The sequence below is a fragment of the Dipodomys ordii genome, unplaced genomic scaffold (assembly GCF_000151885.1).
Source record: "Dipodomys ordii isolate 6190 unplaced genomic scaffold, Dord_2.0 Scaffold24, whole genome shotgun sequence".
Taxonomy (NCBI): Eukaryota; Metazoa; Chordata; class Mammalia; order Rodentia; family Heteromyidae; genus Dipodomys; species Dipodomys ordii.
The window spans coordinates 16,864,225-16,888,375 of record NW_012267240.1 but is presented as its reverse complement, the minus strand read 5'-3'; the positions used below and the strand labels follow the sequence as shown (position 1 = coordinate 16,888,375).

At 41.2% G+C, this 24,151-nt stretch overlaps 1 protein-coding gene and 1 pseudogene across 8 annotated transcripts in view; one reads left to right on the top strand and one right to left on the bottom strand.

The window, feature by feature from the left end:
* The window catches only part of Bend7 (BEN domain containing 7), a 76,126-nt gene that overhangs the window by 14,439 nt on the left and 37,536 nt on the right, over positions 1-24,151 (bottom strand). For all 8 annotated transcript variants that reach the window (XM_013014774.1, XM_013014772.1, XM_013014773.1 and 5 more), the window contains exon 5: positions 19,918-20,143. In XM_013014774.1, the coding sequence (XP_012870228.1) occupies positions 19,918-20,143 (226 nt within the window). The remainder of the gene's footprint in view (positions 1-19,917; positions 20,144-24,151) is intronic.
* On the top strand, positions 8,716-9,136 carry LOC105984549 (annotated as a pseudogene).

Below are 24,151 nucleotides of genomic sequence, written 5' to 3'. Positions count from 1 at the left end.
AATAATTTGAAAGGAGACCAAAAGATATACATGTGTGATCTCAACTGTAAGCAACCTAACTGTGCAATAGAGCTACAGGGAAGCCAAAGGAAGAGTCAATTTGGGAGAAAGCAGAGTAGAAGTAGGGGATCTCTTCAGGAAGTTACTACATTTGCCTGAGACAAGTATCTAGGACAAAAAAAAAAGGCTTTTTTCCCCCTTTTTTTGTGTGTGTGGATCATATGATACTGCAAATACTGAAGAAAGAAAAGGTTTATGAGGTGAAAGGTGGGGCATTGTAGTTCTGATGTGGGTATTTATATGCTACTCACATGAAGATGGCTAGCAGAGATTTAGGGAAGTACAGGGCAGGGGGCCAGGCTGGAGACAAACACAGTTGTGTTTCCATGCGGGCTGGTTCCAGGACCTTGGAGGACATCAAAATCCTTAGATGGGCAGGGGACTGGCGACTCATGCCTGTAATCCTAGCTACTCAGGAGGCCAAGATCTGAGGATTGGTTTGAAACTAGCCCATGCAGGAAAGTCCATCAGCCTCTTATCTCCAATTAACCACCAATAAAGCTGAAGTGGAGCAGTGGCTCAAGGGGTAGAGCACTAGCCTTGAGCAAGAAAGCTTAGGACAGTTTTCTAGGCCCTAAGTTCAAGTCCCCATTTCTCCCCTCCCACAAAATCTTGAGATGCTGAAGTATCTTACATAAAATGTTGCTTCATTTACATATAGGCTACATCCTTCTATACGTTTTTCTTTTGTTTGTTTTTGTTTTGGTTTTTGGGTCCGGTCGTGGGGCCTGAACTCTGGGCCTGGGTGCTGTCCCTCAGCTCTTCAGCTCAAGGCTAGCGCTCTACCACTTGAGCCACAGCGCCACTTCCAGCTTTTTTCTTTTTGCTTATGTGGTACTGAGGAATCGAACCCAGGGCCTCATGCCTGTAAGGCAAGCGCTCTACCACTGAGCCACCTTCCCAGCCCCCCATCTATACATTTTAAAATCACATGTAGATTACTTATAATATCTGATCAATGTAAATATTATGTAACCTATTGTATTATTTAGGAAATGGTAAGACAGTCTGTGCATGTTCTAATTATTTTTTTGGTGGGGGTGAGGGGGGTAGGGGGATGAGGGGGCAGTAACTGGTGATTGAATACAGTCTTTTGCCTGCTAAACTCCCAGGTCACAAGTTGTATAGTATGGCAGTTTTTTAAAAATGATGCTGTGGTTTCTCCCAATATTTTCAGTCTCTGGCTGGTTGAATCTGTGGATATAAGACCTGCTGACACAGTTGGCCAATTATATATGTGGTAGTTAGAACACAGGGGAAAAATGCCATGAAGCAGAAAACCTGCAAGTAAAACAAACAAACAAATGCCCTGTGCTGTGCACAGAGCCCTGGAGAACACCAATTTTTAAAAGAGGGCAGAGAAGTCCAGGAAGAAGTTTGGAATAACTGACTGCAAAGCCAAGGGGTCCAGAAATGGGGTTTGTTAAAGAGCAAGTGGTTCTAAATGGAAAGGGAACCGACAGCTTCTAGTGCTGTCAAGACTCAGGGAACTTTATGGTGAGGCACCATGGACAATGCAGCCTGTGTGAATGTCTGGAATGGTCTCTGGGAAGACTGGGAAAGCGGCAGGTTGGGGACAAACAGGAAGGCCTCCAGCAGTGGATAGGGTGACTATAGTCATTCACAGGTAGGCTATCATCTTCCTCAGTATCTTGTTACTAGCTAGGACATTGGTTGCTAGGGCTGGCCCAGGGTTGCTGGGCAGGTTCAGCAAAAGAACAGGGTTGTCAAAAAAGGATACTTTGACAAGGGGAACAAAGGCACAATGCCTCGATGCCTCTTTATATTTATATAATATATATATATATATATAATTGAAATGCCAAAATTTTGAAATAGATCTTTAAAAAAATTATTTTTGATGATTCTGTCTTCTTATGTATGATATATCTGCATGTATATCTTTGGGAGAGTTGGGGGGGTACAGAACTCGAGGGAAAAAGAGGGAGAAAGTACAGGAGTGGAGCTCACTGAACACTGATGAAAGTGAACTATAGAACTCATGGGTGGAGGTGGGCGGTGGAACTGGGAGAGAGTGAGGAAACAGAAGAGACTGAAAGGAAAGGAAAGGAAATGCACTCAATTACTTGACACATGAAATTGTAATCCCTCTGTACATCATCTATATAAAATAAATTTAAAAAAAGAACAGAGTTATAAGCATGTTGAGGTGAATTATGTCACCTTTCTATTCTTCCCTCCCTTCTCTTGAATTTGGGGAGGAAGTAAGACTTAAAAAAGGCTCACTGACTTCAAGTTATCGCGGGATCAGGAATGGGAGGTAGCAGTGGATTAGCAAACAGAGATGTCACTTGCCATGGGGATGGCAGGAGACATGCAGACTAACAGTCTCACAGACACAGTGAGCATCAAGTAGCAGTGACAGAGTAGAGCTGTGTGAGAGGATGAAAGGTGTGTTCAGTGGTGGAGACTGCAAGGCAGAAGAGGTAAAAGGCACCACAGATGCCATCCTGAAACCCTGTGGCCAGGGAGTCAGATAGATCTTCATGTGGACAGTGGGGTTATCTAAGATGACAAGAGACTGAGGCAGATAGAAGAAGATATACAGCTATGAGAAGACATTTGGTGGAAAGATTCCATCACAGCTCCACCTGAGTAGAGGAGGGGCCTGGTTAGGAAGCAGAATTAAGGAGTGGGAAAATACCTACCAAGTTCCCTATTGAATGTTACATGGGGCACAGGAGAGCAAGCAGCCTCCCTCTGGGAGAGATGCTGAAGAGATACAGCATGCCCACCTTGTTTGCAGTTTTAATACCTGCAATTTTGACCAAGTGTGGTTCTAAAAACAAAAGAAGAAATGGGGGAAAAAAAAAGGGAATTTCAACAGCAAAGCTTTTGAAATTCCAGCACGCTGTGCAGTCCGGTGGCTATCATCAGCTGTGTTTCAATCATTGTGTGATTCTGCTGTTTCCTTGCTCTGAATGCTGCGAAAATATGCCTCCACAAAAGAAAATGGTACCCAAACAGTAAGGTAAAAATCATGGCAATCCTCTCAAGCCCCCAAAGCACACATAATGTGCTTAACCTTTCAGGTGGCATGCTTTTAGTGGAAGTTGAGGAATGTTAGGGGGAAAATGAGCAGAGCATCCAAAACAGGCTGAATGCTATACATCCTGAGCATGTGCTGTTTGTCCACACGACAGTCTCCTCAGGGCCATATGAACACCCATACCAAGGCTCTACCCTATCTCCCTGGAGTATAGGTTTACTTTTAAATCTACTATATACGAGGTTCTCCAGTCTCCCTCAAAGTATCTGGTATATAGTGCCTAGAAACTACAGAGAAAGGTGATGAGTATACAGAGCTATTTCCTAGGGTTGCTTCTAGTGGAAACAAACATGGGAGCTCACAAAATTTAGACTAACCGGGAGTAAACAAGCACATTTGAATTAGTGGAAAGTGGACTAATTAACAGAATACATTTAAAGAAACAAGGTTTTATTGACACTCAACCACAATAACATTTACTAACAGGAGAATTCACAAAAGGTTCTTTAAGTTCTGCTTTCAACAAATAAAGAAGATATTTAATTATGTGAAAACATGTAATACAGAAACAACTGAACGTGTTAGCTTAGAAAGTAAACATTTTCCTATTTGTCACCCTATTTTCAATTGTGAAATGCTGATAATCACCCATCGGAGAGAATTGGTTCCAAAATACCCAAATAGACTTGGCTGTGCTGGGATCCAGCTGTGTGTGTGTCCACTGACAAATTTAGGTGACCCAAAGGGAAGGCTGTGGAATGTTTTTTTCCCATTCCATGAAAGGCTTCAGGTCAAATTTTTTACAGTTTAACCTTGAGCTCAAGTATTCTGTCACACACACAGTAACAGTTTTTTGCCTATTTTCTCTTTTCAGTTAAAATTGATCTGCTTCAATAGAAAGGAACCAGAAAAAAAGACCCACTGTCTCCTGAGTATATGACTAAGATCCTTGAAGACACAGCTACCAAAATAGCTCTAACAAATAACTACTTCATGGGCTGGGAATGTGGCTTACTGGAGTGCTTTGCCTAGCATGCATGAAGCCCTGGGTTCAATTCCTCAGTATCACATAAACAGAAAAAGCTGGAAGTCATGCTGTGGCACAAATGATAGAGCACTAGCCTTGATCACATAGAGGCTCAGGCACAGAGCCCAGGCCCTGAGTTCAAGCCCCAGGATCAACAAAAAACAAAAACAAAATAATGTGCCACTGGGCACATTATTGACATTGCAGTTCATGGATGACATCCAAACTCAAAAGAGACTTTTAACTAGAATCTAGCTATTGAAGATGAAATCCTATTCCCTCCATTACAATCATGATGCAGACTCAGAACAAGGCCAAAAGATTGTCATTACATTGATGTGAAACAGTCAATATGCTGTGTGAACAGAGGTATAGGGTAAGCAGAATATATTTTTGCTATCTGAATCTATAGCTAAAGGTCAAGCTATTATCCTGGTAACAGTTCCATTAGGAGTAATGATGTGAAAAGAGGTATTGCATTAATGCACTAGGTTTCCTACTATGTTAATAGTGGGTCATTAAGAATCATAGTAGGATAATTTGCATTCATCTTTAGAATGCAATAGGTTCTAAAAAAGAAATTTCCCTCCTTTCCTATTCCAATATATTAAAGAGAAGTGAGGGCTAATTTTAAATGAGGCCAACCATTAAACTGAACAGAAGACTTTTAAATATCTACTCTGTTTAATATAATTTGAAGTCCCATGGCACAGAAATATGTTAAGTCGCCAGGGACAATGACAAATGCTTAAGTTGATCCGTACATGAATAATGACTTTTCCAGATGCCTGAATTCATTTGAACCATGCCCTTTAATTGTTTATAAATAATAAATAAACTTGTGGTAGCTGAGCAGATTCTTCCCTTTGAATGTGGCTTTTAATATAACCATCGATGGATGAACTTGGTGTTCACCAGCTTGCTGGGTGTGCTGAACATGCCACTGGAGGACAGTGAGATGCCCAGGTTTCCCAACCTACTCTCTGTGCAAGAGACTTTTCTTTTTTTTCTGGCAAAGGTGAATATCATCACAAAAACTCTTGCTTGTAACAATATATACTAAAGTAAAAGAAGAAGAGAGTTTAACATTGAGTTCAAGTATTCTGTCAGATACAGTAACAGTTTTTGCCTATTTTCTCTTTTCAGTTAAAATTGATCTGGTTCAATAGAAAGGAACCAGAATAAAAACCCCACTGGCTCCTGAGTATATGACTAAGATCCTTGAAGACACAGCTACCAAAATTTGCCTGGTCCCCAGTCCATCTCAACTCCAGTTCTCCAGCTTTCTCAGAGAAAGCCTTCCTGAACGACTGTCACTTCCTAGTATTCCTCTAGACTGTAACATGAATGAGAGCAGAGGTCCTGGCACACAATAGGCAATCATGAACATACTGCTCATGAAAGAATTGGGAGAAATTCTGTTATCTAACTTGAAAGAATGGAAGAAAGAATTTCTTTAGTGAATAGCCGAAGATCTCAAATTACACTGAGCCCTAAAGTTCATTTCAGATTTGGTGTAGTACCACAGTTCACCAACTAAAGTACCTCAGAACAAAGGCTTTAAGATAAGGAAATGTAGTACTGTACATAGAAACATACTTAGGAAGACAGGAGACAATCCTTTGAGTTCTACATCTGAGATTGTACAGTGAGAAGTCTTCTGTACAGACTTTGAGGGCAAGGATAGTAAAGCTGGCCACATGGCCCATCTAACACTTAGAGCTGAAGGCTCCTGCGTGGGGCTGGTATTTATAGTTGGTGGCTGTAGTGAAAAGTGTTCTAGATATCCATAACACTGAGCCCCAGACGTAATTAATTGCATAGGTTTACTTCTGAGAATTGGGACTAAAATTTCCGAACCATACAATCATGGACCTGGAGACTTAAAAAGTTAATCAAGCTATACTCTATCCCAGAGAAGGTAATGATGGTTTAAAAGTGGGTAGAAGACTGGCACTGTAATCTTAGCTACTCGGGAAGCTAAGATCTGAGAACCACTGTTCAAAACCAGCCTGGGCAGGAAAGTCTGTGGCACTCTTATTCCAATTAACCACCAGAAAACTGGCAGTGCAGCTGTGCCTCAAAGTGGACAGCACCCAGGCCCCGAGTTCAAGCCCCATGACAAAAAAAAAAAGAGAACGTTGAGCCATCTATTTAATCACAGTGATTTTTCAAAGATTTTAGAGCAGAGGACCAGAAGACTCTGGAGAAAATGTCCCTTATCTCTCCCCTTATTCTGTTTGCTATATGACCTTTGTCTAGAAGGAAGTGCTAAAAAGATAGCAGGTATCTCAAATTAAACACATTTTAATTTATATCAATTTAAGAAGACCCAGAGCAAAGCTCATGTATAATGAACACACTATGGGGAAATAGGATTATTGCTTTCCTTGATAAACTGTGCTACAAAGCACCTTTCTTAAATGTGTTCGGTATAGTTCAAGGGAATAAATTATACCTGCTAAATATCAATACCTGGGAAATAACAAGCTTTGATGTCATGGTATTTTACTGCTAAATCCATTCTTCTCTTAGTAAAGAAAAATGTTTCAAAATCATAGATTGGTAGGACTTCTATTTGGAAGTCATCTTGGAAGTACTTAGTATAGGTCATTCTATAGATCAGGAAGCTCAGGCTCAAGTGAAACAAAAACTTAGAAGATTGAGAATCCCCAAAGGGGTATGCAAATGGAATACAATGTTATATATCTCCCCTTTTTCTCTTTGTCTAAGTACTCTGTACCCCCAATTCACTTATGCTTATCTCCTCTTTACACAAACATGTAAATGAGGAGAAAGTAATGAGCTTTCCCCAGTTTTAAAGCTGGGGGTTCTAGGCATATGAATTTTGGGAGTCACTCTCTACAGACAGTATGTCTGGAGAAAATGCAGAACCAGCACAACTTATGACAGGTGTGCTGAGATGTTCAGGTCCGTCTGATCCTTGCAATCATTTACATCCAGCAAGCTGAAAGAACAAAGAGCCAGGCACAAGAAAGGCAGCGTGCTGGGGTTGCACACAGAATCAGATCAATGAACTCAGCCTCCATGTGCTCCCCTACACACGGCTCAGCCTCTATGCGCCAACCCTGTCCCTGAACTGAGCCCTCCGTGCTGCTTCACAGTGGATGTTGGGTTTTGGGGTGAAGATGCTGGACAGGTTAGGGCAGGGATGAGGCCTCAGAGAGGGTTGTACTTCCTGTTCTTTTTCCCATGGTAGAAACTCCCATTTAGTTGAAATTAGTTTTAGGAAAAAAAATTTTTTGGGGGGGGGGTCCGATCATGGGGCCTGAACTCTGGGCCTGGGCGCTGTCCCTTAGCTCTTCAGCTCAAGGCTAGCACTCTACCACTTGAGCCACAGCGCCACTTCCGGCTTTTTTCTTTTTTTGCTTATGTGGTGCTGAGGAATCGAACCCAGGGCCTCAGGCATGCAAGGCAAGCGCTCTACCACTGAGCCACCTTCCCAGCCCCTAGTTTTAGGAAAAATTTGGGCTCACATTTTGAGGTTGACAATCAAATTCTCAGACTATGATTTGTTACCAATGTATTCTGATGAATGGTTAAAAGAAACCACACAGCTAGGCTGGGCGGTGTCACCTGCCTGCAATTCCAGCACTTGGGAGGCTGAGGCTGAGGTAAAAGGATTACTTGAGTCTCAGAAATCTGAGACCAACCCGAACAATATACTGAGATCCTGTCTCAAATACCACCACCACCACCAAAAAAGCAAAAAATTGCATGGCTGGCTAAGTGTCAAAAATGCACCCCTGTATTCCTAGCTATTCAGGAGGCTGAGAGCTGAGGATCACAGGCAGGAAAGTGTGAGAATCCTATCTCCAACCACCAAAAAAAGCGGGGAGGATATCAGTGGAGGTGTTGCTCAAGCTGTACAGCACTGGCCTTGAAGGGAAAAAGCTAAGGGACAGTGAGGCCCTGAGGTTAAGCCTCAGTACTGGCATGCACGTGTACACACAAAAACATGGATGGAAAGCATACTGATTTATATCAATGTCCTGAGATAATAAAGACAGAAAATAACCTAGTCTTTTTCTGGGTTTGTTTAAATACTACAATAAGCTCACTACAATTTACCTTTTGTAGATGAACATTCTCTGGAGCAGTAAAAGCACAACTTCCTTCCATACTGCATATTTCAGAGCTTTTCTTTGATATTGGATAGTAATGTTTTTGAAGCATCTATTAAATGTAAATTTGGCTTTATATTTGAGATCACTTTGATGGTTTTGAGCAACAAGATCTATATATACATTCCTGGTCATCATTATAGATCATTTGATCTGTCTGTTGATGACATTTCTTCAGATCTTCATATTCGGCCCTGCCCAACCTGTCCATGGGGAAGTTGTACAACTATCTTGACACATAAGCCATGTGTGTATCTAATATCTAATGTGCTGGGAACTGTGATTTTTAAGGAATCACCTTTTGCAGTAAAGACAAGTTGTCTGCTTTCTTCTGCCCCTCCCCACTTGCCTCCTGAGTTTATTGACTATTTGTTAATGTGAATGGCACTGTTTCATGTGCCAAGGAATTTGCAAAGCAAATATGAAACAAGTTCCTTGCCCATAAGAACTTAGGGTTTTATTGGACTTTTCGGCCATCGCTGAAGCAGGAGCGGCTAAAATGAAGTTCCATACCTTTGTCACTTCTGACCAAAGCAAGAACCGGAAAAGGCATTTCAATGCACCTCCCCGCATTTGCAGGAAGATTATGTCTTCCCCTTTTTCCAAAGAGCTGAGACAAAAGTACAATGTGAGGTCTATGCCCATCCAGAAGGACGGTGAAGTGCAGGTTGTACGAGGACACTATAAAGGTGAGATTATTGGCAAAGTGGTCCAGGTTAACAGGAAGAAGTATGTCATCTACGCTGAACGGTACAGTGGGAAAAGGCCAATGACACCACTGTCCACGTGGGCATTCACCCCAGCAAGGTGGTAATCACCAGGTTGAAACTGGACAAAGACCTCAAAAAGGTCCTGGGATGGAAAGCCAAATCCCACCAAGTAGGAAAGGAAAAAACAAGAAAGAAAAGATGCAGGAGTAAAATAATCTTACAAACAACTTTGATTAAAAAAACTTATTTAAAAAAAAAAGAACTTATGGTTTTATTGGGCAGACAAGATGCTCAAACATATACAGGATAGCTGCATATCTCAATTTGCTGGGGATTGTTGCTGTTTTCAATAAGATCATTAATCGCACCCAAAACTCAAGTGACCTCATTTGGGCAATAAATGATAAGGTCATCTTCCACACTTCCTTCTAGTTTCTGTCCACATTTCTGACAGGCCCTTGACCCCACTTGTTTTGACCTGACTAAGCTAATCCAACATGGCATACACATGTGGGGTCAAAGAGCTGGGAGAAGAGGGAGACATATGTGCAGGCTATGGAGAGGGTCAAAAGCTAACTTAGAGCAGGATAGGAAGACACATAACTGGAAAAAGTCACTGTAACAGAAGCCGCAGGGACCAACTCTGAGAAGATCAAATTCCAAGAGGAATGAAGGATGCTCTTCATAAGACGGATGCAGCCACAATTATTCTTATAAAAGGTATCTTCCAGAGACACGGAATTGACATTAAGACTATGGATCTTTAAGTGATTTTCTTACTAGAAGGTTGCCTATAATCTCTCTGTTTGTCTGTCTGTTGGTCAGTCTGTCTCTCTCTCTCTCTCTCATAGGTTCGCCATCCACCCATAGTTTTACAGTGACTACACCATGATCAATTGCCTGTGGACCCTTATGGCAGAAACACTGGTAACTACCAATTTTGGAGTCACTCATATTTTTGATGCATACCTTGTATGAGATAGTATCAGCTTATGAAATTTAATTGAAACATTTGCTGGATAATGAATACCAATTATAGGCCCTTGCCAAAAAAAAAACTACAGCGAAGAGAAATTGATTAACTTTGCATTTATTATACAATTCTGTTTCCCTATAAGAGGAGAAAAAATAGATGGTAGCATGTTCTAAGGCTGCTGCTGAACATCTTGGATCACACAATTCAGAAGTGAATTAGAAAGAAGATGGGTTATATAGAAAACACTGCTATTTTCATGGCCACCATCAGCCCATATGGTGCTACTATGCGGGTAAGAAAGATGTCTTTCCTCAAGATACTGCGTTCATCTGCTGGAAACTGTCACAATAAATACACAAACTGTCATGGTCAATAGTGACATCATGTCCATTCTGCTGCACAGTGTACAGATGTGATGTAACAGCCCTGTTGATTTATTTCTCTTGACAGAAGACTGTTTCTGTCAACCCTAATTCTAGTGTTAAAATGTAGGTTTTGCAAAAATTCAGAGTTGAGTCCTTGGAAGTGAATTCAGAACAAGTTCCTACCTACTCTATGAAAGGCCGAAGCTTCTAACCCTAAGGGATCTGATTCATTAGGTCTGGGATGGAGTATAGGTAGCTTAAAAGACAAATTTTAAGAAGCATAGCTCAGAGCCAGGTGCCAGTGGCTCACACTGTAATCCTAGCTATCAGGAGGCTGAGATTTGAAGACTATGGTTTGAAGCCAGCCCAGGCAGGAAAGTCTGTGAGACACTTACTCCAATGAACTACTGAAAAAACTGGAAGCAGAGCTGTGGCTCAAGCGGTAGAGCTCTAGCCTTGAGCAAAAGAAGCTCAGGGACAGTGCCCAGGTCTTGAGTTCAAGCCCTAGGACCAGCACACACACAAAAAAACAATAACAAAGCTGGGCGCTGGTGGCTCACGCCTGTAATCCTAGCTACTCAGGAGGCTGAGATCTGAGGATTGCAGTTCAAAGCCAGCCAGGGCAGGAGAAACTGTGAGACTCCTATCTCCAATAAACCACCAGAAAACCGGAAGTGGCACTGTAGCTCAAGTGGTAGAGCGCTCACCTTGAGCTGAAGAGCTGAGGGACAGTGCCCAGGCCCAGAGTTCAAGCCCCACGACCGACCAAAAAAAACCAAAATATCCCCCTAAATCTCAGTCTGATTGCAAACCCTGGGGTTGGGGGTAAATCATACTTCATTTTATTTTACTTGTAGTGAAACCATTCAGGGTAGATATTTTTACATAGTTCTGGAGTTTTATTAAACATATTTTAAATAAACATATTTTTTAATAAACATATTTTTAATAAAACATATGTTTTATTAAACATATTCTGTGGCTTTCTCTAGTCTCCTTGCATTTGACAGATGTCATTCAAGGTCTATTTCAACTGTCACCTAGTCCATAAGACCTTTCTCCAGTGAGCTGGACATGCTCTGTGCTACCTCCCCATTACAGAATGGGTATCTGACATCTACTTTATTCTGTCTCCAAGGACAATTCTATGTCATGGGTTATTGTTGACACATCTGTAGCTACATCAGTTGCATGTTTCGTAATGTTAGGTCAGGGGTTTACTTACTCATCTTTATGTGACCAATTCTTGGCTCATAGTGGTGAGAAATAACAGAAATTACAGGCCTAGTATGGTTTCCAGGCTTAGGTGGTACTACTGGGCACTGCAAATATTTTGGTGTCCTCAGACTTATCTGGCATGTGCAAAGCAGCGAGACCACATTGTCTACATCAACATCAATTTAATGCAGAAGTTGTCTGAGCAAGTGCTTCAGATATGCAATCAGAGAGACTTGGCTGAGAGACTGCCAAGAAGTGGGGAGGGATATTTCCTTCAAGGCCCCTAAGGAAACGAATGGTATTCCTCTAGTGAATCTTAACTTGGTCTGAAGCCTGGAAAGGCCTTTGCCTTTCCCCCACACTCTGAGGAAGTTGTTCAGTCAAGTCAAATGAGGGACCGCAGGCATAGCTGACACTATTGATCTTTGTGGTCCAAAGCAGAAAATCCCCACAATGCAAAGAATAAGGGCTACAGAGACAATGCTCTCATTCGTTCTAGGACACAGACAGAACAGCCTTCCGGAAACTAGTGCACTCTTACAGAATAGCTGGACTCACCAGTGGGCTATTGTGTATGGTCAACAAAATATCATGACTGTCAGAAACAGGAGCTGGGAGGTACCGTCTCTCTAGGAAGACTGAAAACAATCAATATCAGAATCACCCATGTCTGCTTATTCAAAATTCAGTTGTCTGGGATTATACCTGTACCTACTGAGCCGATATGTAAGAAGACCCAGAAATCTAAAATTTGAAACAACACTTCAGGTAATTCTGATATACACTAAAATATGAGAACTATCTTGAAAGGACTTGAAATATACACAGGTATGTATGTATGTGTGTATGTATCTACCTACCTATCTACCTACCTATCAGGATCTGGGCACTGTCCCTGAGCTCTTTTGCTCAACACTAGTGCACTACCACTTTGAGCCACTGTGCCACTTCTGGTTTTCCAGTGGTTAATTAGAGATAAAAGTCTAATGGACTTTCCTGCCTGGGCTGGCCTTGAATTGCAATTCTCAGATCTCAGGCTCCTGAATAGCTTGGATTATAGGCATGAGCCATTAGCACCTGGCTCAAAATGATTTTTTTTTTTTTTTTGGTCATGGGGCCTGATCTCGGGCCTGGGTGCTCTCTCTCAACTCTTCAGCTCAAGGCTAACACTCTACCACTTGGGCCATAGCACCACTTCTGGCCTTTTCTGTATATGTGGTGCTGAGAAATTGAACCCAGGGCCTCATGCATGCAAGGCAAGCACTCTACCACTGAGCCACCTTCCCAGCCCCTCAAAATGATTCTTAAGAGCTGGGAATATAACACAGTGGCAAAGTGTTTGTCTGACATATACAAGGCTCTCGGTTAGATCCCGAGCACCAAAACAGAACAAAAATTAAAACAACCAACCCATCCACAAGCAAACATCTATCAAGAGGATTCTTGAAGCTAAGCATTAATCAGCTGGTTCCAATTGCCAAGCATCTAGACAAGAATTTAAATTGCATACAACTTAGGAAGACAGTTCTATGCAGGATTTACTTCCAAGCTGGTTTCTTGCAATTCTGTGTGTGAGAAAAAAAATCTAGGAGGATTTCCTTCCCTAGAGAACCTTCCTAGTGGACTCTTTAAAAACAAATCACTAAATTTAAAGATGGAACTGTAAAGGTGGGGCATCTTTTTAATTTTTAAATAGTCCTTTGAGAAATAAAGGGTGCTAAAAATGTTTTTGGAAGCTGGGCACTGGTGGCTTCTGCCTGTACCTAGCTACTCAGGAGGTTGAGTTCTGAGGATAATGGTTTGAAGGCAGCCCAGTCAGGAAAGTTTGTGAGATTCTTATCTCAAATTAATCACAGAAAAAGCCAGAACTGGAGCTGTGTCTCCAGTAGAGCTGTAGCCTTAGAGCAAAAAGAAGCTCAAGGGCAGCACACAGGCCCAGAGTTTCCTAGCCTTGGTATCCTTTTCTGCTAAAGGAGATAAAATCATCAACACTGTTCATGATATCAAGTTGAGAGAGAGTTCTAAGCACACAGAGAAGTTACTATCAAGAAATAATATTCCAGTACTACCAAAAAAAAGAAAAAAAAGAAAAAGGAAGCTGGATGCTGGTGGCTGACATCTTTAATCCTAGCAACTCAGGAGGTTGAAATCTGAGGATCAAGGTTTGAAGCTAGACCAGGCAGGAAAGTCTATTAGACTCCTTGTATTCTTGTCAGTGGTAAAAGAAAATATATTACAACAAGAGTTATATTCAAATTTATACTCAAAACCAATATTCACCTTCCTTGATAAAAGCTCAAGAAAATGAAGGATGATACAGAATAACAAGGGGAAAACAGAGATAACAAATAGGAAATGCTGGAAGTGGCACTGTGGCTCAAGTGGTAGAGCGCTGGCCTTGAACTGAAGAGTGCAGGGACGGTGCCCAGGCCCTGAGGTCAAGCCCCACAAACAAACAAACAACAACAACAAAAGAAAAACACAACTAAACTTCACAACAAATAGGGAATGCTACAAAACGGGAGGCCTTGCTGGACATTTCTATCGAGCTCATGAGAAAGTGACAACCATGTGGTTAAGCATTCAACTTGGAACTGTTGGGAGTACTGAGCCTGAGTGTGCTCCCTCCCAGAAATGTTCTGAGACCTCGTAGTTCTCTGGGCAGACATTGGTGTTGGCCTCTCAGGACAGTGGCAATTCGTGTTGCGTGGAATAAATACACATAACCTTCAACTTGTTCTTTCCCTTCACATGTGTAAGTGACTTTCTTTGAATGCAAGAGGATTCATAGGATTCTAGTCCAGACTGATGGTTTTAACACTCTGTTAACAATCACTATGAAGTTGAGTGAAAATCAGAATTGAGCTTCTAAAAGTTTCTTTATTGGGGCATTATGCTTTTGAAGAGATTTGGGAGAGTCAGTGAGTCTGTCACATGTAGGTAACTGAATTCAAAGTGCATGGTCCAGCAAATCAAGACAGTGGACCAATTACATACAGCCTCAGCATGGACAGCACCATGTGAGTGGAGCATGCTGGGTACTAAATTCCATGCTGGTTCTGGCTACAAAATTAATTCTGAATCTAATCCAAGCTAGGAAGTTTTACAAAGCACTAAACCTAAGTCTCTACTTAATAAGACCATAAGCTGCCTCTTCCCAGAGCTAAACTCAAAGTATTCAGGTGAGCTTTTCTAATTAAAAATGCTTTTATCAGCAATACCTCAGGTCATAGTTATTAGTGAATGTTTAATGAATTACCATTAAGTGTTACTCATTACAAAACTGATGAGATTATGCGGAAAATATGACCTCTACAAAGAGGAGTCTGCTTTACTTTCAAGATACTGTCATGGGAAATATTATCACTACAAAGAGTTTTGTTAAGAGTCTCCCAACTATCTTTTTTCCCCAGTGCATTTCTGTTCTTATTTACAAGTGTCTCACAGATTTTCATTTATCTTTTTCCCTATGTTATTTTCATCTATCTGGTCATCTATGTTTGAAACACCAAACCCCAACTGTTGTTTTGTGAGATCTTATAAAATTAACTCGATTTCTCTTCCAAGGTTATAGAACTTTTCAAATTAACCTACACTTAGTTGATTATATCCTGAGTGCTAGAATGAGTATGAGTACTTATGCTTATGGAATCTTTTTGGATGTTGAAGACACTGCCACCCAAACAGCCCTGACACTACTGTGTAAAAAGAAACAATTTATTTTTCCAGATTACTCAGAATCAAAAGACTTGAGTTAAGCAAATAAATTTCTGTTTATCTCTACTGACAGCACAAAAAAGTGAATATAGTTATTCTATAAGACCATCAATTAATCATTACTTCCAAAAGATCACTTTGTATTGTAATGTTTATCTAGAGAAAATGTGGCAAAGAAAAAAAAGTAGTACAGAATTAAAAGAGTTGTGTTCAAATTTACACTCAAAAAGAGTTGTGTTTAAATGTGTACTCAATACTTTATTTCTGCATTTTTTTTGGGGGGGGGTCTGGTCGTGGGGCCTGAACTGTGGGCCTGGGCGCTGTCCCTCAGCTCTTCAGCTCAAGGCTAGCACTCTACCACTTGAGCCACAGCACCACTTCCGGCTTTTTTTTTCTGCTTATGTGGTGCTGAGGAATTGAACCCAGGGCCTCATGCATGCAAGGCAAGCGCTCTACCACTGAGCTACCTTCCCAGCCCCTATTTCTGCATTTTTTAACCTTCACTGGCAATTTATAAGTGGTTAGAAATTTACATTTTGTTTTGAGGTCAATCATTAGTTATGAGGAGACATGAGAACAAATGTTTAGCACAAGACTATTATGTCAATGAATTAAGGCCCAATTCAAGATGAAAACCACAAAGCTATGCTATAGAATCCCGATGTTTGTTTGTTTGTTTGTTTTTGGTCAGTCATGGGGCTTGAACTCTGGGCCTGGGCACATCCCTCAGCTCTTCAGCTCAAGGCTAACACTCTACCACTTGAGCCATAGCACCACTTCCAGTTTTCTGGTGGTTAACTGGAGATAAGGGTCTCACAGATTTTCCTGCCCAGGCTGGCTTTGAACCATGATCCTCAGATCTCAGCATCCTGAGCACCCAGAATTACAGGTGTGAGCCACCAGCATCCAGCTAAATCTCTACTTTTTAATCTTGTTTTGTGGAGTACACAGAGGGAGGGAAAATGTTCCCTCTACCCCATGGGAGTTCAAAGACCAAGTATGACCTAAAGCTTACTTATCTTACTATAACTCCTCTGTACATCCCATTTACAAAAAGAAAAAAAGGGAGAGAGAGAAATCAGAATAGAACAACAAAGAAATAAAACTGACAGCAGGCAGATTAACAGGACAATAAGCATATGTATAGGAAGAAAACTAACACCCCCAAATCCAGTGAGATCGAGAAATTTACACAGCATACCTTCTTCACAGATGAGAAGGAAAGGAAATGATTCTGGAGAGAGGTAAATAGGCCCAAAGAACACATGTTAGTCTGTGACAAAGGCTGTGTGAGTGTGGTGCAGACCTCCAGTGCTTCCTGTCATCTGAGCTGATGCTCACTGGTTCATGATATTCCCAGACTCACCGCTAACCTCATCTCAGAGGTTTTGTCTTAAGGTAGATATAAGGAGTTCAGAGAAAGCTCCTCTTAGCATTTGCTGCTCCCCAAAGGCTTCAGTTTGAAGTTACTGGTAAACTAACGTGGCATATATTGGGATGGCTTATCCTCAACTCTTCAAGTGCAACGCGTAATAAAAATATTTAAGATAAAGCTTGTTCTTGAGGCTCTTATACTGGCATAGGTAAAATAAACTGGTATTCAATATATCTTTTTCTAATGAAAATGACAAATCTGATGGGTACTGGTGGTTCACACCTGTAATTCTAGCTACTCAGGAGGCTGAGATGTGAGGGTCCTGCTTCAAAGTCAGCCTGGGAAGGGGAAGGAAAGTCTGTAAGACTCTTATCTCCAGTTAACCACCAGAAAACCAGAAGTGGAGCTGTGGCTCAAAGTGGTAGAGAGTCAGGCTTAAGCAGAAAACAGACAGCACCCAGGCCCTGAGTTCAAGCCCCATGACTGATGGGGGAAAAAGACAAACCTGATCCACATTCATACTTTGAATAAAAAAGGTAGAAAGGGACAAGTTAATTTCTAGGCTTTTTTTTTTTTTTTGTCGGTTGTGGGGCTTGAACTCTGGGCTTGGATGCTGTTCCTGTGCTCTTCAGCTCAAGGAGAGCACTCTACTGCTTGAGCCACAGCACCACTTCCGGTTTTCTAGTGGTTTATTGGAGATAAGAGTCTCACAGACTTTTCTGCCCAGGCTGGCTTAGAACCACGATCCTCAGAACTGAGCTTCCTGAGTAGCTAGGATTACAGGCGTGAGCCACTGGTGCCCGGTGGACAAGTTAATTTCTAAAGTGAGAAATTACAGAGGCCTTTCAGCTTTCCATACTGAATTATACAAGCAGGTGTCATTTTTGTAATCAGGGAAAGAAACCAACATCAAAACATATGTTTACAATTAAATACTGCAAGAGAATGAATGAATATAAAATCTTTGTTGGTTTAGGGTATTGATGATTTGTGGGTATATTTCTTAAGGTTATTGTGTTGTTTTAACTGAATTTTAATGATAGGCTTAATTCAGCAATCAAAGAAATTTTGAGTTCTTTGTTTTGAATAACCTGCTTTATTATATACTAGGAATAGGGGTCTCATTGTCATTTTTATTTCTAGCTAAAGAGCAGTGCCATGAAAAAATTAAGATGTATTCTCTACTTTGTTTGCAATATATTTTTTCAAATTCCTATCTGATGCCCAATCTCCATAGGGAATAGTAGAATAAATCTCTTCTCAGTTTACTTACCATAGTTCCCTCCCTTCTTCCCTCCCTCCCTCCCTCTTTGTTTCCTCTTCCTTCCTTTCCCTTCCCTCCTCTTCCCTCCCCACTTCCTCCCGTCCTTCCTTCTCTCCCTCCCTTTCTTCCAAGAACTGAGATTTTTCTCTTTCCCTTCCTAGTACTGAGATTTGCACTTAGGGCATTGTGCTTGCTCAGCTTGCATGCTCCATTGGTGCTCTACCACTTGAGTCACACCTTCAGCCTCACTTTTTGCTTGTTGTTTTGGAAACAGTCTTGCAGACTTTTCTGCCATGGCTGAAAAGTCAACTGTGAACCTCTGGATCTCAGCTTCCTGAGTAGCTAGGACTGTAGGCACAAGCAATTGGCACTCAGCTACAATACTCTATTTCTTCATCATATTGCTAAGGTAGTTCTTCTATATAATTAAATACAATATGGTCATTTATAGCTCCTTAATTTCCAGATGCTTTTATGACATTAATATATTGTTCTAAAAAAATCAAACCAATTTCTATATTTTAGAAAAGCAGCAGCAGACTTGACCTGCTTGTTTTAAGAAGGCCCAGCCTGTTCAGATGGAAACAGACCTTTCTTTACTCCAGCACGGCCTAGTTACATCATGGACCATTTTTCAGATTCTGAAATCTTGTCTTTAGTTTCACTTCAGGCTGAATCACTCTTTTCATAACTGTGCGATAAAGACTGCAATCTCTGTCGCTTTTCTTATTTAATACAATTCAACTGTCACTTTAAGTGAAAAAATTCTGATTGGAGACAGAAATTCCCCCTTAATGAAAGTTTATGTCCTTCAGGCCATGAACAAGGGGTGTCTGCTACTTGCTATCTCCATTTAAAAATTATTTTGTAAAGTTAATTGTGAGGTTCGAAGTATCCTTTAAGCACTATTAAATTCCTTTACTCATTCTGTAAGACAATGGGAGGGGGTTCTTTCTGAGCTATTCCGTTGCCCTACAACAGAGAATTAAGCCAGCCAAAAACAGCCTTGATTTTAATTATGGCCTGATTCCACATTTCATTTCCATGGTAGTTCAGATTTAAGACTTCAAGAACATTCCCTAACACTTAAGCACTTCTGTTTCTTAAAGTTACATTCATCAGGCTCCTAAAGGGTAGTATACAGTAAAGAATGAGGTCTAGAATATGGAACTGGGGAGAAATAGAGATCCACACACTCATACACCTGCCATACAATGGAGGACATACAATAGAAGTAAAAGGAAGGGGGGTAAAACAAAGTCAAGGGGGGCAGAGGGGTTCTCTCCATGTAGCTAGTATGGTGGCATGACGCAATCAAGAGTGATAGAATTAGCAGGAAATGTATGCGGACGCAGAGTGTGGCTTTACTTAGTGTGGGGTCACTTAGATTTAAAATGATTTTAAGCTGGGTAATGGTGGTCCATGCACCTGTAATCCTAGCTACTGAGGAGGCTGAGACCTGAGAATCATGGTTTGAAGCCAGCCTGGGCAAGAAAGTCCATGGAACTCTTACCTCCAATTAACAAGCAAAAAGCCAGAACTGGAAATACTGCTCAAGTGGTGAAGAACCAGGCCTGAGTGGAAAAAACTAAAAGACAGTTCCCATACCCCAAGTTCAAGCCCTAGTACTAGCATAAAAATGAATGAATGAATAAATAAAAGACTTTAAATACAATGACCTGTTAGTACAGCTTCTGAAGTTTGAAAAAAAAGTTTTAAAATAGCATTTTTCTTACTTATAAATCCTATTTTGATGAGATTCTGAGAAATTAGTGGGAAGAAAAATACTTTCATTTAAGTAAGTGACTCTTCCTTTTGATTGTGCAGCAGATCAAATTGTCTCTGAAATTATTATTTTTAACAACTTAAAATACAAAATTCTAATGCTATTTGGGATATTCAGTTGGAGAACTCACTTAAGAGCCATGTGAATGGGTAAGTGTTCAAAGGCAAATTAAATTAGTTTGTATTATTATTTTAGCTGCATCTTAATGCAATGGAGGCAAAAACTCTAACAAAGACTTCATAAAAGAAAATGATGCAGACCAACCTTTTATTGCACCCACAATATTTTGGTCTAGTCCTTTCCGGTTGTCATTGAGTCCTCTTTTCCTCTTCCCATTGGGTAAGGAGTTAGCCAAAGTCTTGTCATCAAAAAATGCACACACCAGTTTTCTAAACAGAAGGCTTCCTGAGCGAGTGTAGTTTGATAATATAGAGTCCAGCTGAGATTTGGGCATAAACACATCAAAGCCTTCAGCAAGTTGCACTTCTGGCTACCAAAAGAACAGAAATAGTTCATTAAAAGCAAGCTTTGAGGCATTTGACTTTGGGCATAAGTGTATCCAAAGTATTACTGGCTATTGAAATGTCCACACCATGTGTACAGATACAGTCTCAGTGTTTTGGTACCAGGATTTACAATCTATAAAAACAGTGACCAATTATAATTCACAAAACAAGATGGTCTCATTCCAATGTTAAGTCATATCCAACACACTGAAAAAGTGGTCCTGTTCATATGGCTAAGAAGGCTGGATAATCACATGTCATATATACACCTAGGAGGACCTGACCCTACTGTGTGGAAATCCCTCATGCAGGAATGAAGGCCCAAAGACATGAGACCCAAAATTACAGCTCATGTCTATAATTCTAGCAAGTCAGGAGGCTGAGATCTAAGAATTGCAGTTCAAAGCCAGTGCAGGCGAGAAAGTCCGTGAGATTCTTATCTCCAATTAACCACCAGAAAACTGGAAGTGGCGCTGTGGCTCAAAGTAGTAGAACACTAGCCTTGAGCAGAAAAGCTCAGGGACAGTGCTTAGGCACTGAGTTCAAGTCCCACAACCACCAAAACTTTAAACAAACAAACAAACTCAGATGCACTCAGCATATTACTATTTATAGATCACATTTTCATTCCACAAGGGCCTGGCTCTCTCTGCGATGCTAGTAGCTGTTCACTGTGGAGCTATTTCTCCCCCCATGCCAATGGAAAGCACATAAATAAATGATACAAAAATAAATATAATAAGCAAGTTTTACAGGCATTTTCAACTCACTCCCTAATCCCTACTTGTGGGAAGAAGAGCTAAAGCTACAATCTAGAAAAGCCTAGAAAACTAGTTCCCTAGGCACACAGTTTCCCCGTCGGGGATCTCCTGTTATAAAAAGACGTACCAGATTCCTTTCAACTTGGACTCTGTTGCAGTTACAAACCCAGAAACATGCTACAGCTCCAGCAGCACACCACCTGTATTTACAACTTGCCTATTCATATTGTGACCCATTTGCATGCTTTTCCTAAGTCCTTCCTGCCCATGGAGGCAGCTACTCATGCCCCATTACTACTAGTCATTTGACATAGGCACCTGGTTATCGTTATTACACTGCATGTTGTGCATAGGGTCTGGTGCATAGAAGGTACTCAATAAATGCTTACTGAATAGACCAAATTTCATTAATCATATGACCTGAACTACTTAACTATTTGCTGTTGGTTTTTACACAAACACAATAGCTTTACAATGAAGAAATGAAATTGGTAATATTTATGAGAAAAAAAGCCCGGAATGCCTCACTCAGAAATAAGCTTCACACACTATCTAAGCTCATTCTACAATCCCATCTTGGTCACTTTTGTGACTATTTGATATATTAAATCACACTAAATATGTGAAGATCTGGAGTTTGTTTCCCTCCTGTGTTCTTCTGCTTTCAAAGTGCCCAGCACACCAGGCCAAAGTGGAGAGCTCTCTGTGACGGTCTGTTTGGGTGACGGAGGAAAGCTGGCTGGGTCTTCTCCCTCCAAAAATGGCATTTGGGACTTAGATTATCCAGAAAGTCATCTCATTCCTAGGCTTCACTTTGCCATTCAATGTTTGGATTATAAATACTTGGTAAATATCACTGTGAAAACAGTGCTGTCAGATTCTCCCCGACTTTTGTGTCTTGCTGCTTTCTGGCTAAAAGGTCTGTAGTGGAGTTTGACAGGCGCCGGAGGCTGAATACCTAAGTCATAGCGCAAGGCTGGTACATACCAGGCACTAGAGGAAATGCCTGTCAAATGACTCGATGTGGTCGTATAAGGACAGAAAGAGTCATAGCATGAGAATTGAGGGAAGTTCTACTCAGAAATGCGATTTTATCTTGCTCATCTTCTAGATGAGCTGGTTTTTGTTAAGTGCTCTTATATTATTTGGAAGCCAATAGAAAAGTGTATCTCACAGCTATTTGCAGGGCTATGGTGGTACAGAGTTGGAAAATTGCAAGAGGAAGGAGAAAGGACTTAGCCCAGCCTCACAACATTTGCTTTGATCCTGACACCACTCACCAAGTCTTAAACTGGCCACCTGTCTCTGGAGACACCCAGTGCTTTCCCTGTGGTCCTCCCAGGAGGACTTGGACCCTGCTTTGAGTGTTACTAACCTAAATGAGCCACAAAGCAGAGCTAGCTACTCCCTCATTCACATACTCAGGGGATTTTCTACAAAATATGTCCACTGCGCTTTCCCCACTGCAGTTATTGAGTGGAAAGTTTGGTTTCTCATTAAGATGATTACTCTTTGATATTTGGTATGTTGAGCACCCAGTTGGTGTCTAATAAATATGTGTTAGAATCAACAGAACACAACCTAGGAATTCACTCAAAATAACTGGTGCAGATTTTGAGCTCTTCTGTCCTGGTATAAAGGCAGTGGCTATGTGTCTCCCATGAGGTGGATGAGTCTACCAGTATGCTTGAACAGTCATGGGGTGACCCCAAGAGGGGAACACTGGGTCAACATCTACTTACTAGGAGCGCTCAATGGGGAACAATTTCAAGGCTGGCTCTGTACTGAAACTAGACATAAACATTTACATAAATTACAAGTCAAGGATGACCACAGGAGAGGTACCAAGCAAGTTCTCTTGCTTTTAGCTTTAGGCTAGACTGGCTCCTGCAGAGGAGAGGGAACTCCAGCAACTCAGAAGAGGATTGGACAGCAGTTTGTTGTGGTAGTGGTGCATGTGCCAGTACTGGGGCTTGAACTAAGGGCCAGGGCATTACCCTTTGGCTTTTTTGCTCCGAGGCTACTACCCGAGTCACAGCAATACTTCCAACTTAACTGGAGATAAAGAGTTTCACAGACTTTCCTGCCTAAGCTGGTTTTGAACTGTGATCCTCAAGATCTCAGCCACTTGAGTAGCGAAGTACAGGCATGTGTCATCAGCACTGGTTTGGACAGCATTTCAGCAGAGCCTTGGAGGTAAGATTTATGAGACAGCAGTACAGATGCTGTTTGAGACATGTGCTGTGACCCCCTAAAACTGAACACTTGGGAGACGTCTGTTGTGCTGCCTTCCTTCAGCATGCAGCCCTGTGATTCCCAAGATGCCGCCCTGGGCTAAAGCTCTTGCTGCCTGCTCTTTTCTATTCCTGGAGCAATACTGCTGTTTTGACCTGCTCTTACCATGTCAGGGAATGGGAATTTAACCACTTGCAAGCACCTTACAGAGGAATAAAGAATCTGAATAGCCTGTGTCAATGGCCAGTGGTAGCTGCAAAGACAGTGGCACTCTGGCACTCCCTACGTTCTTCTCCCACCTCCCAAGGGGGTTTCTTAGCAGGCAGTACCTGAGCACTAAGGCATGATTACCAGGTGCCACAAAGAATCATCAGTCCCTTAAAAAAAAAAAGGAGTACAGAAAATATGTCCATCTTGTTTTCACCGAGAAACTTATAGCTTCTTCTATTTTATATACAGTTCATTACTACTTTAGAGTCACCTACAGCTATTTAAAAGAAGACTGAAACTTTCTGTACTTGTATGACTACATTTTTTTCCTTTTTATTGTTCATTGTTTGGGTAAGGCTTCTCTGTTTACTAATGATAGTTATGAAAAAAATTGCTCCAACCATGTGTATCATTCAAAAAACTAGACTTCTCTTGACAGGCCCCACTATTTGATATTTAAACCAATGTTGTAGCTAGCTACAGCATTAATTTATGGAATATGATTACAACCAATAGGATGTAACCTTTAAATGACACATGTTACAGAATTGACATGCGCAAAGTCTGAGATCCCCCTCTGAGGCTGGATCTGCAGGCATGCCCTGCACACTATAGGTACACCAAGGTATCTACAAGTGCGGAACTGTCCTCCTTCAATCTTATTACCTTCTATCACAGTGAAGTTCTATAGGACAAACTATACAGTACTGATGGCTCTTGAGAATATCTCTAGATTCAGGCCTGCCACAGTAACTTTTGTTTCTTTTGTTTTGTTTCTCACTCTTG